This window comes from Pygoscelis adeliae, unplaced genomic scaffold, assembly GCF_000699105.1.
Source record: "Pygoscelis adeliae isolate BGI_AS28 unplaced genomic scaffold, ASM69910v1 Scaffold101, whole genome shotgun sequence".
In the NCBI taxonomy this organism is placed as follows: Eukaryota; Metazoa; Chordata; class Aves; order Sphenisciformes; family Spheniscidae; genus Pygoscelis; species Pygoscelis adeliae.
The window spans coordinates 6856599-6877980 of NW_008824238.1; the positions used below are offsets into that span (position 1 = coordinate 6856599).

Genomic DNA, 21382 nt, shown 5'->3' on the forward strand with positions numbered 1-21382 from the left:
GGCTGCGGTCGGGTTTGGTCAGCGGTCGAAGGGAGCTCGGCCTCGGGTCTGACTTGAGGGCCGGCCCCGCCAGCCCTGCTGCTCCGGCGCGCCTGCAGGCCAGGCGCTGTGGTGGGGCCCCCGTGTTGGATGCAGTAATTGAAGCTCTTCCCGAATGATTTGAAAAGTTAGTAAACTCTGGTGGAGGGGTGCGTGGGGACCACAAAACTGTGAGCTTGGCTGCTGATCTAAAGTGTGCCTTTTTGGCTCTTCTTGGTTACCTTCTGAGAGAACTGAAAAGGTAGTTTACCTGTGTGACTTCCAAAATGTTCTCAGTTGTATCCCGTCAAAGTAACTTCCATTTTTGTTGGCTAAATGTTTCTGGCTTTTCGGTATTTTAGCCATTTGTTTAGAGTTGTGGGCCTTTTTATTTTATGGATGGTTTTCAGAATAACTTTATCCAGCTGTTGATACTGCTCAGCACTAGAGGCCAGTGGAGTTGGGGAAAAAAAACATATGGGGAAAAAAAAAAAAACAGGGCAGACCAAGAAAGCTGTTACGTTTGGGTTTACTATCAAAAATCACCAAGACAGTCCTTATATCGTGGTTTTCTGGGGATTGAGGTTAGAGAGATGGACCTTTTATGTCTACTTCTGGCTTACTGTATTTACGGTGTTACTGGTAGGGTTGGAAGTTTGGGGGGGATTGGATGTGCTGAAGTCTTTTGTTTCCATACTTTTTTAATCCAGGGTGTTTTCTACCCCAGCATAGAAGAGCTATATGCCTTTGTCGGCACAGATGTGGTACGGCTGAGAAGATTCTTGCATTTTTTTTTAATGCTTTGATATAGGTCTTGGAAATCGCCCGCTGTGGTTAATGTTGGTGTGGTAAGGTGTTAATACTGCCTGGCTTGGGCAACTGAATTAGGACTTTGTGAGTAGCTGACAGAGCCTTCAAAGGGCAGTTCAGAATGGACTAAGGTTTTGAATTGTCCTCTGAAGGCTCCCTTGATGAGTAGGGAGCCCTAGGCAACTTCACTAATTCAGGCAAACTAGTTGGATTCCCTGAAGTTACATGGAGTGAACAGTCCACTGTGTATTCAGGGATTCCTAGAAAATCTAGGACTGGTTTACAAAGTGCTAGTTTTAAAAATAAATAAATCTTATTTCTTGTGAAACAAATGCTGGTAATAAATGCTGGTAGTAACCTAATCATTCTCTTCAGATACTCAAAATATCCTTCCAAGATTCATAAAGGAGTTTGGTTTTTTGGGGTTTTTTTTGTTTTGTTTTTTTGTCGGTCCTATAAATGCAACAAGGATGCTAGACTTTTACAGCAAGGAGAAACTATCAGCATGGTTATTTTTCCCTCTCTGTTAAGACATGTTCATTTGTGTTGGGATTCAACAAAGATGTGTTAAAGTTGAAAATTAATTTATGCTTATTGACAGATAAGAACTTGTGCTCCTGCTTATTTATTGGGTTTTTTTATAGCACCACCACCACCCCCCAAAAAAAAGCCTTTAGAACAAACTCCCCCCCCCTGCCTTTACTCATTCTGCTTTTTCTTACTGTCCATGATAAAGGGGTAGCACCACTGCTGCTAAATTTCATTTCTTTTGTTTCACGCGTCTTGCCAAAGGATCCCCAGGGTCAAAAGAATGCTAATTGTATTGAGTTGATATGCAGCTGGCCTGAAATGGTTCAACGTTCTTTATGGCTTTTCTCCTTTTCTGTCCACATTTTCCCAATCACCCACAGATTTACGGATGTGATACTGACCTTCAAATTTTGTCAAATTAAAAAGTAGTTTTAAATGAAGTTTATTCTCGGCCATTGCTGCATGCAATGTGGTCTAGGGATTACATGATATTGTACATTCTGCTAATATAATAATACAGTATGGACTGGAAAAGAATTGCAGCATGTGTTTTCGTTTTCATGTTGTAGGAAAGACTATTTGTAAGTATCACTTTAGAGGATATTTCATTCTGGAGATTGGGTATTCTGTAAACAAACTTATAGAGATCGCGCAATGTGTTCTGCCTTTGGAAAGTCAGGTGAAGTGGTGTGATAATGCGAGTTGATCAGTTTTATGGGAGGGGACAAATGTGCTGGGGAAGGGTGCTAAAACTAAGCGTTTTCAGTTTAATATAGTTTATTTCAGTGAGAATTTATAGCACTTTTGTTTTTTCTCTTTCAGATTACGGCAAAAGCAGCTGTCATTTTTGTTACACTTCAGTATAATGTTACCATTCCTGCCACAGGTATGTGTCTTGCAGGAGGTTAATTATGAGACAGTGTATTCAGATGTTATTAGTATGCCATACCTTCTAGACTGAGGGTGAGTTAATTTCTCAATTTGAATAGATAATAAGCAATTTTCAAGGACGCCACTTTATTTTTAGTAAAACTCCCATTTTAATTAATTAGGTTAGGGACAGTGTTTCTGTTCTGCTGCATTCATCATCAGTGCTAAAACACCATCTGACTGGTAGCTAAGTTCACATTAATTCTTGCTCTGGTTTTGCAAGTGACAATCTTGACTAGTCAAAGCGGGGTGGTAGTTCAACATAATTTTATAGTCCCCTTTCAGTGCGTTTGGGTAAGCTTCGTAAGTGCACTTAAGTTTTCATTTTTATAGTACACCTTTCCAGAATCAAATTTAGTTTGTGATGTGATGGAGAAGATGACTGTAAACAATCTAGTGACCTAGCTCATGATGGCAGTTTAATTTGACTTCTGTTTGTTCAGCTGACTACAAGCGACTTCTGTCTGAAAGGTTTCACTTTGAGAAACAAACTTACTAGCCGCTAAACTGTATTGGTGCCTAACAGTTAATTCTGTTTGTCTTTTAGAAGAACAATCTTCAGAAACAATCTCTCTCTATCACTATGGCATCAAAGACTTGGCTACGATTTTCTTTTACATGCTTGTAGCAATAATCATACATGCTATAATTCAGGAGTACGTACTGGATGTAAGTACAAGATATTAATTCCTTTCACCAAGATAATTGTCAGGTTTTAATTAGACTTTAAGACTATTAACTTAAAAGTAAACTTTTGCATTAAAGCTTTTAACTGTTAAAACACACATTGAAACTTTTAGATGTTCTAATGCAGTTAACAGGTAAATGTTAAGTACTACAGCATAGAAATAACAACGTACTTTCATTTCAGAAAATTAACAGGAAAATGCACTTTTCAAAAACAAAGCATAGCAAGTTCAATGAGTCTGGGCAACTTAGTGCATTCTACCTTTTCTCCTGTGTTTGGGGAACAAGCATTCTTGTCTCTGTAAGTATGATTTCTCTTCTGTTTGTATTAGGAGATTTCAAAAACTTCACTTCTGATGATGATAAATAAGTTTTTGGCTTATTTTTCTGTTTTTAGCTGGTTTTAATATTAAAGCGGGGACAAGTTTAGGGGTTCTGTGTAGGTTGTAGTCATCACTGAGTATAAAGTCCAATAGTGTTATTGTTGCTCAGTCTGAGTTAATTGGATTTACTGTCAACTGAATAAGGTAAAACTTTAACTCTAGTATGATACTTCATTCTCTGTAGTTTTTGTGTTGGCTTATTAGTGTAAAATAAATGTTAAAAAGGTGTCATACATAGCATTTTGGCAGCCTAGGGAATGGGTGTGTGGACAGATTGCTGCAGGCTCAGGTGAGTGTGCTTTCAGATGACGTGCTCTTTGCTAGTGGCTGTGTGTGTATGAGCTTAGTTTTAAAAAAGGGGAAGAGTATGGATTTTTTTTTTCCCTTAACATAATGGCTCCTGAAAACTTCATTTAGTTAAGCTCAAAGCTTGTCAGCAGTTTACAAGGGAAGACTTACGTCTGTAGTGATGCTGAAATAACCTCCATCTCATAAGGACACTATCCTGAATGAATGCTTGGTTTGTTTGGTTGCTTTTTATTTTTCTAAGCCAATACAGCTGTCTTTTGTTTTCTGGGTTTTTTTTTTTGTAAAAGGAAATACATCGATCTGCAGCTTTTACTTGTGTGCGTAGATGTGTGCATGTTTGTATGCACGCACACATATACATAAATACATACATGTAATGTATGTTCATTATTTCTGACTAGGAAATAGCATCTTTGAAGGTTTATTGTTTTTTTTGTTTTGTTTGTTTGTTTTTTTTGTAGGAGAACTATATATCGGATCCAACCTCTCTGTGGAGGGACTATCCGCACACTCTGATTCCGTAAGGCCTCTTCCTTAGAGGATTGTTGGGGAGAGGAGGGAGCATTTTAAACTTAGGGTGTGTCACATACAATCTGTGTAGAATAAGTAGTCTGTAAAACTACATTAGTCATTAATGTATTTTTGCTCGTATTTATGGAGGAACTTGATTCTCTGTCCATTTGTAGCATACAGAGTTCTCTTTCTGTAGGCTATTATTTAAAGAACTAAGGTTTTGCAAGCTTGCTTTGTCGTAATGATTTTGTTTTTTAAAAAAATCTTCTGAGTTGGCTGGCTTGAAGGATCTATATTTTTCTTTCTTTAGAGATAGTGATTAAATGTGTTCACTAGAAAGTTTCTGAAATGCTTTAAGTTCATTAATAAAAAGTAATATTCTTCAATTCTTGCTGTATTGTACAGGTTTCAAATGAAGTTTTTCTACATCTTACAGTTGGCATACTGGTTTCATGCTTTTCCAGAATTGTACTTCCAGAAAACTAAAAAGGTAAGTTCAAAATGTAAATGGAAAGAACTCCAAACAAAGTGACTTGAACAGTGGAATAGTTAATTTCTTTTGGACTTCCAGAGTAATGTGTTACCCTAGATTTCCTACCCTGTTCTTATTTGTGTTACCCATTTTTCCTAATGGACTTTTGGGTGCTCTAATGTCCATGTGAGAAGGTAGGCTTTTTCTTTTCAGTTAAATCCTGTATTTCTAACTGCAGTAAAATTGCTGTATATCTGTTGTGTAAATAAAAATTACTAGTGTTTCTCATCTGCTGAAAGAATTTTCCCTTGAGAAATGAATGTGAGGTTTTCTTTTCAAACTACTTTGTTTCTTGTAATTAGTAGTCTGAATAGTCTCATTGAAATCTAGAATTGCTTCATGAATCATGATACAGGTGTGGAATATAAGCAGTGAATAATTTGATAAATCCAAGGAATATTAAACTCTGGGATTTGATTTAAATACCACTGTCCTCAGCAGAAGTTCTGGTTAGTTGTATATTGAGATTTTTTCAATGCTCAATTGTTAACAGCATCCTTTTCGCCCTAAGAGCTTTCTCTGGCGTTCTCAAAACGCTCGGTTTACTGTAGATTTTTTTGTAGCACACTTTTTGCCTTCCTGGACCAATTTTTAAATAGTCTCTTTGCATGTTTTTGCTCAGGCTCATTTTGCATATGCAGTTTCCTTTTTAAACTTTCATGTTTTAAACTCTTCAACGTGGTTTCACCAAGGGCAAATTATGCTTAACCAATTTAGTGGCCTTCTACAGTGGAGTGACTGCATCAGTGGATGAGGGAAGAGCTACTCATGTCACCTACCTGAACTTCTGTTAAGGCTTTTGATATGGTCCCCCACAGCATTTTTACCTCTAAATTGGAGAGAGAGGGATTTGATGGATGGACTGTTAGGTGGATAAGGAGCTGTCTGGATGGCTGCTTCCAAAGAGTTACAGTCAGTGGCTCAGCGTCCAAGTGGAAACCAGTAACGAGTGGTGTTCTTCAAGGGTCTGTACTAGGACCAATGCTATTTAGTATCTTCAGTGACATAGACAGTGGGATTGAGTGCACCTTCAGCGAGTTTGCAGATGACACCAAGCTGAGTGGCGTGGTTGATCTGCTTGAGGGAAGGGATGTGATCCAGAGAGACCTTGACGGTCTTGAGGAGTGGGCTCGTGTGAACCTCGTGAAGTTCAACAAGGCCAAGTGCAAGGTCCTGCACCTGGGTCATGGGAATCCCCAACATCAATACAGGCTGAGGGATGAAAGGGTTGAGAGTAGCCCTGCTGAGAAGGACTTGGGGTTACTTGGGGATGAAAAATTGGACATGAGCCAGCAATGTGCACTTGCAGCCCCGAAGGCCAGTTGTATCCTGGGCTGCATCAAAAGAAGCGTGGCCAGCAGGTCGAGGGAGATGATTCTGCCCCTCTACTCTGCTCTGGTGAGACCCCACCTGAAGTACTGCGTCCAGACCTGGGGTCCCCAGCACAAGAAAGGCATGGACCTGTTAGAGCAGGTCCAGAGGAGGGCCACAAAAATGATCAGAGGGCTGGAACACCTTTTCTATGAAGAAAGGCTGAGAGAGTTGGGGTTGGTCAGCCTGAAGAGAAGGCTCTGGGAAGACCTTATTGTGGCCTCTCAATATTTGAACGGGGCTTACAAGAAATATGGAGAAAGACTTTTTACCAGGGCCTGTAGTGATGGGACAAGGAGCAATGATTTCAATCTGAAAGAGGGTAGATTTAGATTAGATAGGAAGAAATTCTTTATGATGAGGGTGGTGAGACACTGGAACAGGTTGCTCAGAGAAGTTGTGGATGCCCCCTCCCTGGAGGTGTTCAAGGCCGGATTGGATGGGGCTTTAAGCAGCCTGATCTAGTAAAAGATGTCGCTGCTCATGGCAGGAGGGGTTGGACTAGATGATCTGTAAAGGTCCCTTCCAACCCAAACCATTATGTGGTTCTGTTGTTGCTCTGTGATTAGACTGCGTCTCTGCTGCCAGAGTTCTGCTTTATTCAAGAAAATGAAACATACATGATAGTAACCATAGGTCTTTGTTCAAGAGCCTAGAAGAGGCTTGGGAAAATAGCCATGAGATGCTTTGTTTTCATGCTGATCAGACACAGTATAAACACTGATGTTTTCCAGGTACACTGCAGCTGATGTTCCCATATTGTGCTAGTGATACCTCTTGAATTTGACTTCGTATCCAAGTGTGGAGTTTTTTTAACATAACTTCAAGAAATCTGTCACAAGTGGCGGAAGTGCTGTATATTGAGTAGTAGTGTTTTACTAGGTCACTGCTTGGAATTTTGGCCTCTGTCTTTTACATTAAGTTTTAAGAGTGATAGTTCATTTGTTTTAGCAAGTTCGTAGTTGATATTTCTTTCACCACAGTTTAACCTCTGCCATCTTGGCTTCTCTGCCTTATTCCTTCTCTGGAAGGAACTGGCTTCTTTTACTCACGTCTAGTTGTCTGTACTGCTGACGTAGACAAGAAAAGAAGTTCTTAACTCGGCTTTCTGTATAGTAGTGTATACCTCCACCTGCATTATTCCAGTAGGCCTTCAGTCTCTGACAGTTTGTCTAAGCAGACAGCGTGGGCTATTTAAATGTTACCTCAGTTCTGAAGATAAAGTGCAAAAGGCTCATCCTGGTAGTACTTTGAGAAACTGAGCGTTTGTACTGACTAGTTGCTAATTTGTCTGAAAGAACTTGTTTTTTGGTTTCTTTCAGATCGTTTAGAGTAGGTCTTTCTCTATCTGTTTCCTTGCTCTTTGTGTATGTGTGTGGTGGTTGCTGTTGTCACAAGTGTTTGATTCTGTGCTTTTGTTGGCTGTGAGGTGGAGTATTGCATAACATAGCATAGATCTTACAAGATTAAATTTTTAGGCCTTTTTTTTAATTACATGTGTACAAGACAAAGCTGGAGCTCCTTCCTTGAAGTTTAGGGAATCTTTCCAAAAAGTAGGAATTTCTTAAGCACAACTGAATGTACTCTGCATGCCACTTCAAGACAGATTTTTGTTGTGATCTAGCATACTTCAGTGATTCTTCTGTTCACAGATGGCACCTTCTGCTTTCCATGTGCTGTGTGTCTATACTTGAATTCATGTCTGTTCCTCTTTATTATTTCGTCTCCATGAACAGTTCAATTGAATGGGGCTGGCTAAAACCTAACTTGAAGTGTGACCATGTGGTGTAGCATGACTGGTTAATAATGTTATTCTCTGTATTTGCCAGCAACAGTGTGCCAGAATCTTGGATGATCTTGAATTTTTAAAATAGATGTCAACACTTGGAAACCTTTTCATTTTGGTTCATAGACTGTTATTTCGTTTCTGTAGCAACCTGACAGAATCTGATGGGCAGCAAGCACACGGAACTGTAGGAAGTTATCTGATGATACAATAATACATAAGAAATAAGCATTGTAATAGCTAGTACAAATTCACAGTAGTCATATCAAATAAAAAAAGGCCCTTTTAAAAAGCATCTTTTTGATGTTTGATATGTTTTCTCACAATAGCATATGTCTTAACTTACTGCTTACTTACCAATAACATTCAGTATCTTATGTGTGGAATTAAATGATCCAGGCTGAGTAATTCAGTGCCAGAACAGGCCACGATAAGGTAGCTGATAAACCAAGAAGAATTTCCGAGACTAGGGAATAGTTTGTAATAATATATAACATTGGACAATAATGTATAACGTTGTGTATAACGCATAATTACTTTTTTCTTTCTAATAGGAAGATATCTTTCGCCAGATTGTCTACATTGGACTTTATCTCTTTCATATTGCTGGAGCCTATCTCCTGAAGTAAGTCAATTGTAAGCTTTTGCTGGCTTCATTGGCTGTCTTAAATATCTAACAAAACGTCTGAATGTTTGTTTTATTTGTTTTGATAGTCTGACACATCTTGGACTTGTTCTTCTGGTATTGCATTACTTTGTTGAATTTCTCTTCCACATATCCCGTCTTTTCTACTTCAGTGATGAAAGATACCAGAAAGGGTAAGTAGTCTTTATCTTTTAAATTAATGTAATTTCTGTCTCAAAGCCTTGTACTTTTAACTAACCAGAAACCAAAAGTACAAGGAAGTTCAAACAGTGTTTCCTTAGAGGCCACAGTTCTCCAGACTAGCTGTAGTATTTATCTCTCTAAAACAACTATTTCCTTACCTTACTCGCCCATTTAAGAAAATGTTAGTAGCGGTATAAAATGAAATAAAACCTTACACTATGTACTAATACTAAAATAAACCAAAAAAGTAGAGAAAGGAACAGCATAGGTTGCTAATACAGCCAGTTCTATAGGAACTAATAACATACTTATGTTCTAATAGTAATGGAAAGCACTTTCCATTGAGTTGAAATTAGTTTTCAGAACATACTTGTGGTTTGTAGAAAAAGATTGAGAGGCAGGGCTTTTCTCGCTTTTTGTCTTCTATGAGTACTAGAAATACAAGACTAGGATAGGTGCAAAATAATTAATTTAGGTAAGTTCTTAAATTTCAAATGAGTTGACGTGGTGAAGAGTAAACATTTGCATTGTTAGTACTTGTGAACAGAAAATTCATTTAGTGTTTATGATGTTTTTCTTTGTAGATTTTCACTGTGGGCAGTTCTTTTTGTTTTGGGAAGGCTTCTCACCTTGATTCTCTCAGTCCTCACTTTTGGCTTTGGACTGGCAAGAGCAGAAGATCAGCAGCTGAATTTCAGTACTGGAAACTTTAATATCCTGGCTGTTAGGTATAGTAAACTTGGAACGGTTCTTAAGCGTGAGCTGTAAACCTGTATTAAATACACAATATAAACGGTATGGTATTAATGCTAGTAATTCTGAAGGATCAGGTGTTTTCATGCAACCAATAGGATCAATAGGAATAGCTTCTGTAACAAACTTGTAAGGCACAGTGAAATGATTTGAAGAATTTACAGTCTACAGCTGAGAAATCTGTAACTCATTTTTGTCAGAAAAAAACAGAATTAAAAGGAGTATCCAATTACAGAGATTACTTTCAAAGGTTTTAGAGTTAGTGAATTGAATTCTAGATATAATTGCAGTGATTTTATCTATAGAGGTCAAGGCATTATGCCCAGAGCATCTTTGGTCCTGGTTGAAGACTCTTTATGAATTAAATCCAGAAAAGGAAGTTAGTAAAACATTGGCAATGTCAGCATTACCCTGCAGAACTGCAAGACTCTCTTAAACCATTTTCAGCTGTTACTACCTGGTACCTTGAGAGTAATACTGAGAAAGGAGAAGGCAGGAAAGAAATCTAATGCTTCCCAGTTTTGATGGAGGGGCAAAGACTGCACTCTGCCTGTATATCTAGTTTTGTTCAGCTGTGCTAAGCCCTGTCACCCCGTATGAGCTAACTCTTGCATGGCTTATAAACTGGGTGTTACTAGGAGGAGGGAGGGAAACTCACACAAAAAACCCCCACCAAACCTTGAACTTTTACAAATTCGTGTTATCTGGAAGGAATCCTCTAATACGTTTGAGGAAACTTGAGTAAAACGGCAGTTTATGACATACCAAAAAATATCTGAGGTGGTGTTCTACTTTCCTTTTCTATTTGAATAATGAGATAAACTTACTGGTAAACCTTTACCTGTGTTTTGTTTCTAGAATCAGTGTGCTGGCCTCCATCTGCATGGCTCAAGCATTTATGATGTGGAAGTTCATTAATTTCCAGCTTCGGAGATGGAGAGAGCATTCTTCTTCTCAGCCTCAGTCAGTGAAAAAGAAGTTTGTAACACCTAAAGGAAAGACCTCCAGAAAAGAAAGAGGTTTGTATTTTCAGTTTTCTTGTTGCCTTGACTTCTCAAAAACAACTTTAGGTAATGGAGAACCTTTTTTTAATATTATTGCTAAAGAAACATTTTATGTTTCTCTTGTAAGTGAGGTGGCTCAGTTACGAAAACAGTATTGGTGAATATTGTTGTGGGTTGCTTTTTTGTTTGGTTTTTTTTTTTTTAAAATTACTATATATTGTTTGATTTTTCTCTTCGAATTAACTGAATGAAGGAATTGCCATTTCTTTAGTTAATGCAACATGAGATTTTTATTATGTCTAATTTTATTACTTGAGCAAAATGTGTCCTGCTTATGTTTAGTTCCCTTACAAAAAGGGAACAGACACATTTTTAGATCTGTTCACATAATCAATTACTTCCAAATCTTTCTTGCAATTAATTTCAAGCTTGTTTTTCATTGCCACTAAACTCCGAGGTTTTAGGGCAAGGAGATGGTTTGATGATCCAGTAAATAAGCTTATATTGGACTGTTTTTACTAAAAATATAATTTTGATACTTCTTTTAAGGGGAAGTAATAACTACTTACTACTCTAAACCTGTGTAGAAGCATTTGGAAATGAACTAATGACTCCAGGTTTGAATTCTTGATTATGTCACACTCTTTTTATGGAAAGGGCATGAAAGATGAACTGAATGTTTTTTCCTTCAAGGAAAATTATGTGCTCCGTTTAAAAAAAAAAAAAAAAAATCCCCACACTTCAGTATTTCTGTTGTACCAACAGTAAAATTTCTGTGTATTTAATTGCTAGCTTGAATAATTTCTGCACTTTTTTGAAACTGCTTGAGTCATTTCAAAAGCTTATTTCAGCATGATCCTTTGCTACCCATCACGTATGGCCAACCTGTTCCACTTTTTGATCTCTTGAATGGGATGTATGTGAGGACCATTTGAACCGAGAACTGAGATTTGTGGTCAGAGATCAATTCAGTGATTTTTTTTTTTTTTTTTTTAATTTTTTTCAGGTTTCTTTTTTATTAAAATCATGTGCTTTAGAGTATTTCTGTACTCCCTTTTGATGACTTGTAATTATCACAACTTGGCTTTTGTGTGTTGTTGGGGTTTTCTGTTTTCATCAGAAAATCCAGTTGGACTTTTTTGAGTGAAGGTAGTTTCCTATGTAGGTGTCCTACTTAATCAGAGCTTCACGTTCATTGTGTCTTACTGTGTTTTTTGTGGAATTAATTTAAATCTTCTACGACAAATATTTTTAAAGCATAAACTTAAATGGCATTTTAATCAGAGTCAAAAATGTAGTAGCTTTTTGAAATCTCTCTTAAACTATTTCATTCATGTAATTTGGTGAATTTGCTGGTTTTCACCCAACTTCAGTGGAGACTTGCAAGTGGTAAACGAATAGTGAAAAAGGCAGTTAATTGGACTTGTGGTTTAATTACAAAATAATTGAGCTATGCCTGTCTTAAAGACTGGGGAATTTTACAGCTTATTTTAAATGGAAAGAAAAGAACTTCAAAATCCGAAAGGTTAGTGTTGCTTCAGATTCTTCTGTTTTGAAGATTCCTGTAATGTTATCTGTTCAGAACACTCACACAGGATGCAGCAAGACACTGTTTTTGAAAGAGTAATATATGCAATTAAACTGTTTAAAACAGTCTATTTTTTTCTTTTCTTCTCTTTTTTTTTTTTTATGGTTGGATGGATTTTTGGGAGCCAGGGCGCAATAAAATGCATTACTTTTAGACTATGCCGAAAGCAAGAAATGACAGTAGGAAAATCCTCCTGGTGATGTGGGTGGGGTACCCAGGCACATGCTGATTCTTGTTCTTTGTTTTACTTTCACTTGTTTTGACTTAACTGTTTAAGAAAATATGATTTCAGTTAGCTGGCTTGGGTCTAGCTTATTGTTTGTAAGCTTCTTGATTTCAGAATAACACAAACTTTTTGAAAAGTATCCAAAGACCACCTTACGTAGGCTTAAAACAGTGTGTTGTTTACAACCAAATATGTTGGATAGACTTTGACTGTTCCTGTGTCACTAATTGGGCCTGTGTCTGGTCTCATTCTCATGTATGTTTCTGATTTTTTTATTTTTTTTTTAAGTTGCTTGTTTGCATAAATGGGAGCATTTGGGTGGGGGAGAGAAGGGAGTTCAACAGTTGTTTTTGCGGATTGGCCACACTCTGTGGTGATCTGCAACACATCTGCAGATGGAAAACATTAATTTAACCAGTTATTTGTATTTTAAAAAAAAACTGCAAAGGTTGCTTGAAGTCAGAATGATACCGTAAGTCGAAGCACTGATGTTAAGCAGCAAGCATTATAGCTGGCTATGCACTCTGCTCTTCATATCTGTTTTACAAATATGGTTACTGTTAGGCAACATCTCTGCTTCTTTGGGTTGGGGTGACACTGAATAAAGGGGATACTTCTAATTCACAATGGTATCACGTTGCTCCATTTTACTGTAAGTTGTGGGCATTATAAATCCATAGATTGTGGGTCACTGTTCTAGGGCAAACTTTTGCTATCAAATAGTCACTGTGGTACTTACACAGATTAAAACTCTTGAGACCTTTAAGTTGGCCCAGAAGTGGGATAGAAGTAGAGAGTTGCAGCTGGTAACACATTCTTGCTTTGTATTCTCAGATAGGTGCCTGGTCTTATGCTTGAACTCCTTCAATGTACACATACTCATCTCAAATCTAACTAGTGTTTTACTTCTGTCCATCTTATCTACATAAATATCTTCATCAGAACATAAATGAATTCTGTATGTTAAAGTGTATACTTAAAAAATTGTGTGTGTGTATAAGGATTTCCTATATATATGAAAAGCTTGTAAAGGTAAGCAAAGGAGTGTAATTTTAGCAAGAATTAGAATATGAAATAGGTGGGACAAACAATAAAGACCTATACCAGGGAACTGTGTATCTACTGTGTGTCTCCAAAATGTCACAGGACAGTCTCATCTACAAGCTGAGTATTTTAATTTTTAAGAGAATATCTTCTAAATTATTATAGCTGGTCTTGATTTTCAGTCTAGATGTATATAATGCACACATTTCAGTGTCTGGCTATGTCAGGAAACCAGACTTTATCGTAGTAAACTTTAAATTTTGCACTTTGTAAAAGCTTCATTAATACTGTTGCATTATGAATGATGAGGAGGAGGTTTAACAAAGAAGATACATTAGAAAAGACGTTAAAAGACTGTATAGGACCTACAAAAATGTAATGAAATATAAAGCGTCTCATTGTATTTGAAAAATGTTTTCTTCTTTTTTCTAGAAAATGGAATAAATGGAACAGTGACCTCAAATGGAGCAGACTCGCCTCGTAGCAGGAAGGATAAATCCTCGTAAAACTGGGTTTTATTAAGTTAATTGACTAATGTCCCCAAAGAATCTGCTTTTTACATGGATGGCCCTTCAGCACTAGAGATGTTACGGATTAAAGAAAATACAATTCATGGTTTTTGATTATTGCTGTTGTTTTGAGAAACTTTTTTTAAAAGCCATTTTGACTAAGGAAAAAGGTTTATCTGTCTTCAAATACTTGGGTGGGTGGGATACAACACTTTTTAAATAACATTGACACTTTTTTAAACATTTATTGTGATGAAACAACTTCACTTAATGAGGATCACTGTTGCAATGTATTATTTCCTCCAGTTTTTGTAATCTTGGTGATATATACTGTTCTACCAACTTCACTTTTTCCGAGTTCTTCAAGAAGTATTGCAAAATCGAAGTAAAAACTTAGTATGCATTTTCAGATACTCTGGCTTTTCAGTTAATTACCTTGAGTCAAATATACAGTCCAAATTGGGATTCCGAGGCCACACCAATAAACCTCTTTATTTTGTAGTTACTAGCTACACAATGTCTGCTCTAAGAATTGCCCCATGTCATTAAAACAAAACTGAACTAATTGGAAATGTTGCAGAGTCTTATTGTTTGTTGGTTAGAAATCTCTTACGAGGAAAAAAACCTTTTTGAGATATAGCTTTAGCACTTGAAAATTAGAAGGGAGCGTGTATGGTCGTAGGAAGAGTTGATTTGAGTAGCACTGTTAACTCCTGTCTGTGCTTTTAAAGTGTAGGTATCTTGGAGAATTAGTGTGCGTTGGACCTTCTTTGAAAACTTGTCTGTCTGATTTTAGAGGGTGGAGGTTCTTACAATGTGGTGTTGTGTTTGTTTTAGGAGGCATTTAATGCTCCATGAAGAGGGAATTTATTAGATAAATGGATCAAGTTATGAGAAACATTCCCTTATTCTAACTGCTTTGCTTTGTTTCACCTCTGTTAGGAAATAGGTGGATTTCTCCTATATATATTTTTATGAAAAAATATTTAAAAGCTACAACTTCTTAAAACTGATTTATTGTGCCCTTTGCTATAACTGGAAAAATCTTAATTTAAGAATTTTTCCATTCTCTGTCTTTCATAATTGTATTAAATGTGAAGTTTTGTCCAGTTAATTTTCCAGCTTAATATGCAGTTAATGTTTCCTCTGTACCCTTTTGTAATGGGTATAATGCAACCCATTTCACTTGATAATGAGTTAGAGATTTAATTCAGTCTTAAGAAGTTGCTAAATTAGTCTTTCAAGTTAACCCAAGTATTGGACTGCTTATTGATTGAGAGGAGTAATTATGAGCAATCAAGCTGATAAATAAAATAGTTTTAATTAAAAACTGTTGTTATAGTTGAGTTTATACCCAACAAAATAATAAATCTGCATTCTGTATCTTCTACAGTTCAGCTGCTTACTGTGCAGAATAAACGTTTCTAGTACAAAATCTTCACTGCAAGTAACTATCCGTTCTTCAATTGTTTAGTGCTATTTAGAGTTATTGCAGTATAATTTACTATATGTTTCGACTAATTTCAGTCACAGTTCCCGAGTACTCGCTTCACAGCTCCTGAAGCGGACTTGACAGACCTGGACTTGCTTAGCTTGAGAGCTCTGGGGCAGCATGCCCTGTAGTATGCCCGGTCTGCTTCAGTGGAAGTAGCTATACCATGTCTTGATTTGAAGAAATAAAACTCAAGTGGTGAAACTGTGAATCTACCTGATCTGACCATGAAACTGGAAAATTGGAGCTCAGAAATCTTGAGGGAATTGCATACATTAAATACTCGCTGCACAAAATCACGTTTCATGTCTGATGCTTCTAAAAAGACCTTCGTAGATTCTGTGTGCCTTCCTCTCAAGTTGTACCTTAAGCCAAAGAGGGCAAAGTTTTAAAGTTTCTAGTCTGGTACTTTGACTCTAAATCGGTTTGCTTGTGATACCTGGTTGTACTGTGGCTGTCAAAATCACGAAGGGTGGAGGAACAAATAACGAAGGGAGCGTTTAAGGTACTTATTGAGGTCTTTAAGACTTACTGGAGTCTGAGGGTTGTAATAGTTGTTTCCCTAAGGCAAACGTTTCTTGTAAGCCTCATTCTTTGGCACAGTAGTCTTGAAATTTAAACTTCAGGTTCACTTCCAAAAACTTCAAAAGAGATGTTCTCGCCTGTTAATACTGACATTGCTTTTTGCCTCCTTTGGGCCTTATGGATGTTCTTGGCCTTTGGACTTGTAAAAATTCACTTTTGCTTCCACAATGGCTTAATCCTTCATCCTTGCCTTGTAGGAGTTGTTGCCTTCTGCCAAATAAGAGAATAATTTCAGTTGTTCTAGAATTTGATAGCGTTGAAAGTCAGTATCTTTTTTTGTCTCCTGTCATAACTAAAAATACGTATTTATCATTTTGGATGAGGCAAAAGCAGTAATGTTTAACTTTTACCTTGGGGTGGAAACCTCCGTGAATTTAGAAGATTTTGAGACTTCCGTTTCCAGTTTGATATTACTTGGTTTGGCACAAAATCATTGTTTGCCTGGATAACTTCTTTCGAATTGCTTAAAACCGATTTTCAAATGTTATTGCATTTTGGTGTTTTGTTTGTAATCTGGGATTCAGTAAGATGGAAGAAGATTAGTTGTCTAATCATGTTTTCTTAATTATGGAATCAGGAAAATTGGAAATGGAAATGACTGAAGAGCTCATTACGATATTCCTATGCCTAATAAAATAATTTTTGCTTAGGCTGCAGTAATTTATCCTGGTCAGTTACCAGGTCCCACAAAGAGAAGGCTTTGTCCGTGTAGAGGGATTTGAATTGAGTAATTCATACAGACTGTGGATAGGGTTTGTTGGGTTTGGGTTTTTTCTTAAACCCCATCTTGTCAGAACTTTTCAAGACTCAAAACAGATGATTTCAAGCAACCCCCCCCCCCCCCCCCCATGTATGTTTGGTTTATGAGCCAGAATCTGCTATCAAAACCAGTATTTTATGAAGTAAATTATATGTAACTTCAAAGTACAAACAAGGAATGCGGAGCAGCGGAAATTAATTTTCAGAGTTTTGGTTTTTATCTGGACACCTTCTCCTCTTGACTAGTTGCAAAGATTGATCTCTCCTGTGAGAGTTATTCACGAATGCGGCTCTTTGGAAATAGTGCTTTTTTGAGTCATCCCATGCCCAGTCAAGGGATTTGCCGTGCAGAGGAAATGCATAGGCTATTTCTACTGACGTTAGAATATGCTGAAAGTAAATTGTGTGTTGGGGTAATGCATTTAGAAAATCAGTAGTTATTGGTAAGCATTTGATATTTTTCCTAAATGCTTTTTTCTTTGAAAATTTTAGTTGTGTTTATGGAGTTATTTCACCCAGAATTGTAATAAGCAGTGGAGTACTTTGGTAGAAGTAATCGGTCTGCTGTAAAAAGGGTTAATACACGTCTGCAGTCCTTTTGCTCTTAGCAGATTTCTGACTAACTGCATCAGAGGTGATTTTGTCGGGGGCAAAACTTGATGTTAAAGGGAAGGGAGCATTTTCATGGTCACGCTAAGCTGAAAGTAATGTAGGTTGCTGCCCAAATTGGGGTTCTGTCCCTTGCCTTGTCTAGCACAGGCCTTTCTGGTTGCATGGTGAGCTAGATCAGGGAGCTGGTGCAGCTGAAAACGAGCTTCTTTGCTTAGTTGTTTTTCCGCTGGATTAGTTGCCCGATAGTAATCCTGGGGGTACACAGGTATTTATGTATAAGCAAGAAGAAAAGATGCAGGGAAAAGGTGAATCGAGCTCTAAGGCAGCTGCCCCTTTCAACTGCGCATTTGGTTGAAAATTACAGTAGATGACAGTGTGAGTTGGGAGATCTCATCGAAGGGCTTCCCGTCATCAATACCAGAAGGGAGCTGGTCTCTCTGGTAGCTCCTACATGCCAAACTGTTTAAGTGTTAATGGATTTTTGTCAGATATTGTGGGGGAGGGGGAAATACTCAACGTGCTTTACTGTGCTGAGATAGCCTTCATCTATCACAGTTTCGGGGTTTCCAAGCAGTGCAAGATGATACTGGTGGTGTAGAAATAGGAATTCTGAAAAAGTAGTTTCTCTCGGATCAAAAAACCAAGATTACTTCCTTTAACAGCCAGGAAACTACAGCTTCTTTGCTTTTTCGGTGTGGGATTTTTTTTTTCCCCGCATGAACCCTTTATGTCTTGAAGTAGGTCTTCCAAAGAGCTTTGCAAGAATTGCACTGTGTGCCTGTCTAGGTGCGTGGAGGGGAGGGTTGTTTGGTTTCTCTTACGTTGTTTTCCTCTTTTCAAGAAGTTCACCAGCTGATTTCCTAGGTCATACTTGGGTTTGGTTCCATTTGTGACTCAGCCCTTTGGGCCTGCGTTGTAGAAGACGGAGACTGGCAGCTTCAATAGGCTCCCTGTGCAGTGCTGGTCATTGCTGTCCTAATTGTTCTCTGTGGCAAACGTCAGTATTGAAGGGACTTGAGCACTAAGTAGAGGGAGACAGTCGTGATACTTGCAGAGTTTACAGGCCAACGAGAGCCTGCATGCAGAGATACTGCATTCCAGGGGGCTGTGGTTTAGTGCCTGGAGGCTGTAGTAATAGTCATCTTGTTAACGCAAATACTTGGGTTACTTCCTGCACAGGGTGCAAGAATGTCCTGCAAAATTAAGGCTTGGGGAAAATTTAGGAGATCCTTTAAAAAGAACAAGACTCTTTAAAGGACTGACAGTCAGTTATCTGTTCATTGTATTGCAGTTTCTCACATTGTTAGTTGCGGATTATCTTTAGCACAGGATTAGCCCATGCTTGGTTTTAGGGTGGGGGGTTTTTTTTATACTGTGGGTTGTTGCGGTGGATGTCTGGTGGGTGTCCCCTCCTCTCATTGCTCCCTGAACTACTCAGTTGAGGATCCCATAAGCCCAGTTCTGTACACGTTAAGGAATTTGGCGTGCTCTTCAGACCTGAAATAGAGGCAGTGCCGGAGTGTTTCTGGATCAGACGTGTAAGAAATAAGCACGTGGGTACGTCAGGTGTCATCAGAACCCACTTAACAGGAACTGAAACTCTTCAGGATGAATCACGATACAACATCATTCACAACGATGATATATTGCAATGTAGGGTTTGGATATAGCTCGCATCCAGGTAGCAAGTGCCTTTGTGGGTGAAATGGAACTGCTATGAGCATCTACAACTGTCGGTTCCCCTTCTGTGAACGATGGGTGAGGAGTGCTGGGCTGCAGCTGCAGTAGGCTTCTTTCTGCCTTTTAGAGAAGTTCTTTCAATGTTGACAAGACAAAAGGCAACAACTCTTCTTTCAGGTTTAAAAAAAAAAAAAAAAAACCAAAAACATACTACCTAGGTTTGAATCCAATACGCTTGCTCTCAATCTCTTTCTATGTGTCCTGTCACTTTTATTTTAGGTTTCCGCAAATACTTTATTTTTATCCAGCGCAAGGGTGGCAAATCTTGTGATGTGAGTGCCAGAAATGACAACTCCTTTTTCTTCTTTTTGTGTTTGAAACTTTTTGGAGAATGAGAGCAGCTGAAGTGTAGCTTTATAATTTGATAGCTTTTCAGTATTCATTCTCTGTCCTTATTTATTGTGGTTAACATTGAAGGTCAGGCATTGTCATGCAGCACAACGTTGTTACTACTTCATTCCACACACAAGAGTGTTAGGCAATTTGATACACTGAAGTGAAAAAATACATTAGTAAGTCTTGACTGGTTTAGCAGAAATTGGTATTCCTGGATGGTTTTGTTTTTCATATTGCAGTTCGCTATTATTGCCTTTCTCATTTAGGAACCCGGGCACTTAAGATCTCTGAATCTCTAGGCTGTAGTTTTGCTGTGTACAACTTGACAAATTATGGTCTAGAACTTGAGCTTTGTGTCTCCTTATATCGGTTATAAATGTTGAAGAATGTATCTTGCATTGTAATTAACAGATAAAAATTCAGCCCATGGTTATAAGAATACTGTAACGGGGTAGGAATTTCAACTCCTGAACGCCAGACTAGAAGCCAAGCCAAAACTATCGAGTGTTCTCACGCAGGTGATTCCTCCTCTCTGTTCCTTGATTAACCATTATCTTTGTTTTGTTTATTTAGACTGTAAGTTCTTTGTGGCAAGGGTTGTCTTCTGTGTGTGTGTGTATGTGCGTGCGCGCACGTGTGTACCCGGGACAATAAGGCCTGGAGCCCCAGTCTGTGGAAGCTGTAATAAGCAATCACCTTGTTATTGTTTTCCTGGATATCATAATAAAGAGTATCGAATTAAAACTGTGCTTGAATAGTCTGTTACAAAAATGGAGGAATGTAAATGCATCTGGCCTTGCTTACAGTCTAGCAGCGTCAGCAGCAGAGAGATACTGGTCAAAGACACATACAATGTTTTGTTTGGGGATATTCACTGGACCCAATGAACACAGAGCCAGGAAATCTTAGGCTGAAGAGAAATGGCTTGTAACTCGGGCCACAGCTGGAGCTTGCACAGAATTACTAGGAATTCAAGACTGACTTGAGTTCCTCACCTTCTGTTAACTTGAGAAACCGCATTGGTCCTCCCTCGGGAAGGGTGGGCTTGTTTGCTGCAACACTTGTGCAGTGTTTTGTATCCTTTGAGTAGTGCTTTCAAGCTTGAGAGGGTAACCATGAACTTAGGGAATACCAAAAACTGCACTGGGCAGTGTCTGCTGTGGCCTGGGAACTTACTATTCAAGCGTCTCCACACTCTTCAGCTAAGCAACTTTTAAAGCCTTCATAGACTTCAGCTTCACTGATACGGAAGAGTAAAATTTCATCCAGTCTGAAATTGAACCCATACACCGATCCATTGGTGATCTAGGCAAGATGGTAGGGAACTGAGGACTGTTACCCGAGTTAGGGACAGTTAGACTGTTTTTAGGAAACTTTCGCTGTGAACGTTACCTTCCCACGGGTTTGACTTGCTACGTGGTGGAGGGGTTGACTACAGATGCCAGGATCTCTGTCTTCAGTTCACCTCAAGATACATCAGACTGTTGGTTTTTAAGAACTATTGAGCTACTTAATCATTCTTAAAACGTGCATTTGTAACTTGAAAATCCTCAATTGAAAGAAAATGTTAAGTGAAAATTAGTCTTCCATGAAGACGCATCTGGTTCTTGGCTTCGTTGTTAGACAATGTAGCTTAAACTGTAGCTTAAAAAGAAATTGTGTTAGAAAATCAATGGAAAACACATCATTCTAAGAACCAGAGCTACCTTACCTCTTACAATGGGTGTACCTGTCAGGCGACTAACTCAACCATGGCTGGTGAGGACGGGCAGATACTGATACGTAAATGGCATCTAGGATGATGGCAACAAGTCCTGCCTTACCTTTCCCCTGCTGCACCTCTCAAAAACATCATCTCGCCCTGCTGCCACTTTCGGAATGACCTAGCAGATACTGATGGGAAGTGGAGCAGCTGCAGTCTCATGAGCCAAATCATGTGATGAGTTTGGGTTGTGGGGAAAAACAGCCACTAGAGGCCAGCGCAGTCTTTGTCAGCTGAGTTTGAGTTTGGGTGTCTGATAGCCAGCAAAAATAT

General features: G+C 38.3%; 1 protein-coding gene across 1 annotated transcript in view; it reads left to right on the top strand.

The window, feature by feature from the left end:
• Positions 1–15258, top strand: part of TRAM1 (translocation associated membrane protein 1) — a gene marked incomplete at its 5' end in the record, with an annotated part of 17244 nt that extends 1986 nt beyond the window's left edge. Inside the window, 10 exons of the mRNA XM_009335076.1 lie at positions 2182–2245; positions 2837–2958; positions 3161–3277; positions 4130–4188; positions 4587–4671; positions 8425–8495; positions 8585–8689; positions 9284–9427; positions 10311–10471; positions 13747–15258. Coding sequence (XP_009333351.1) covers positions 2182–2245; positions 2837–2958; positions 3161–3277; positions 4130–4188; positions 4587–4671; positions 8425–8495; positions 8585–8689; positions 9284–9427; positions 10311–10471; positions 13747–13820 — 1002 coding nt within the window. The remainder of the gene's footprint in view (positions 1–2181; positions 2246–2836; positions 2959–3160; positions 3278–4129; positions 4189–4586; positions 4672–8424; positions 8496–8584; positions 8690–9283; positions 9428–10310; positions 10472–13746) is intronic.
• Between the last annotated feature and the right edge of the window lie 6124 nt (positions 15259–21382).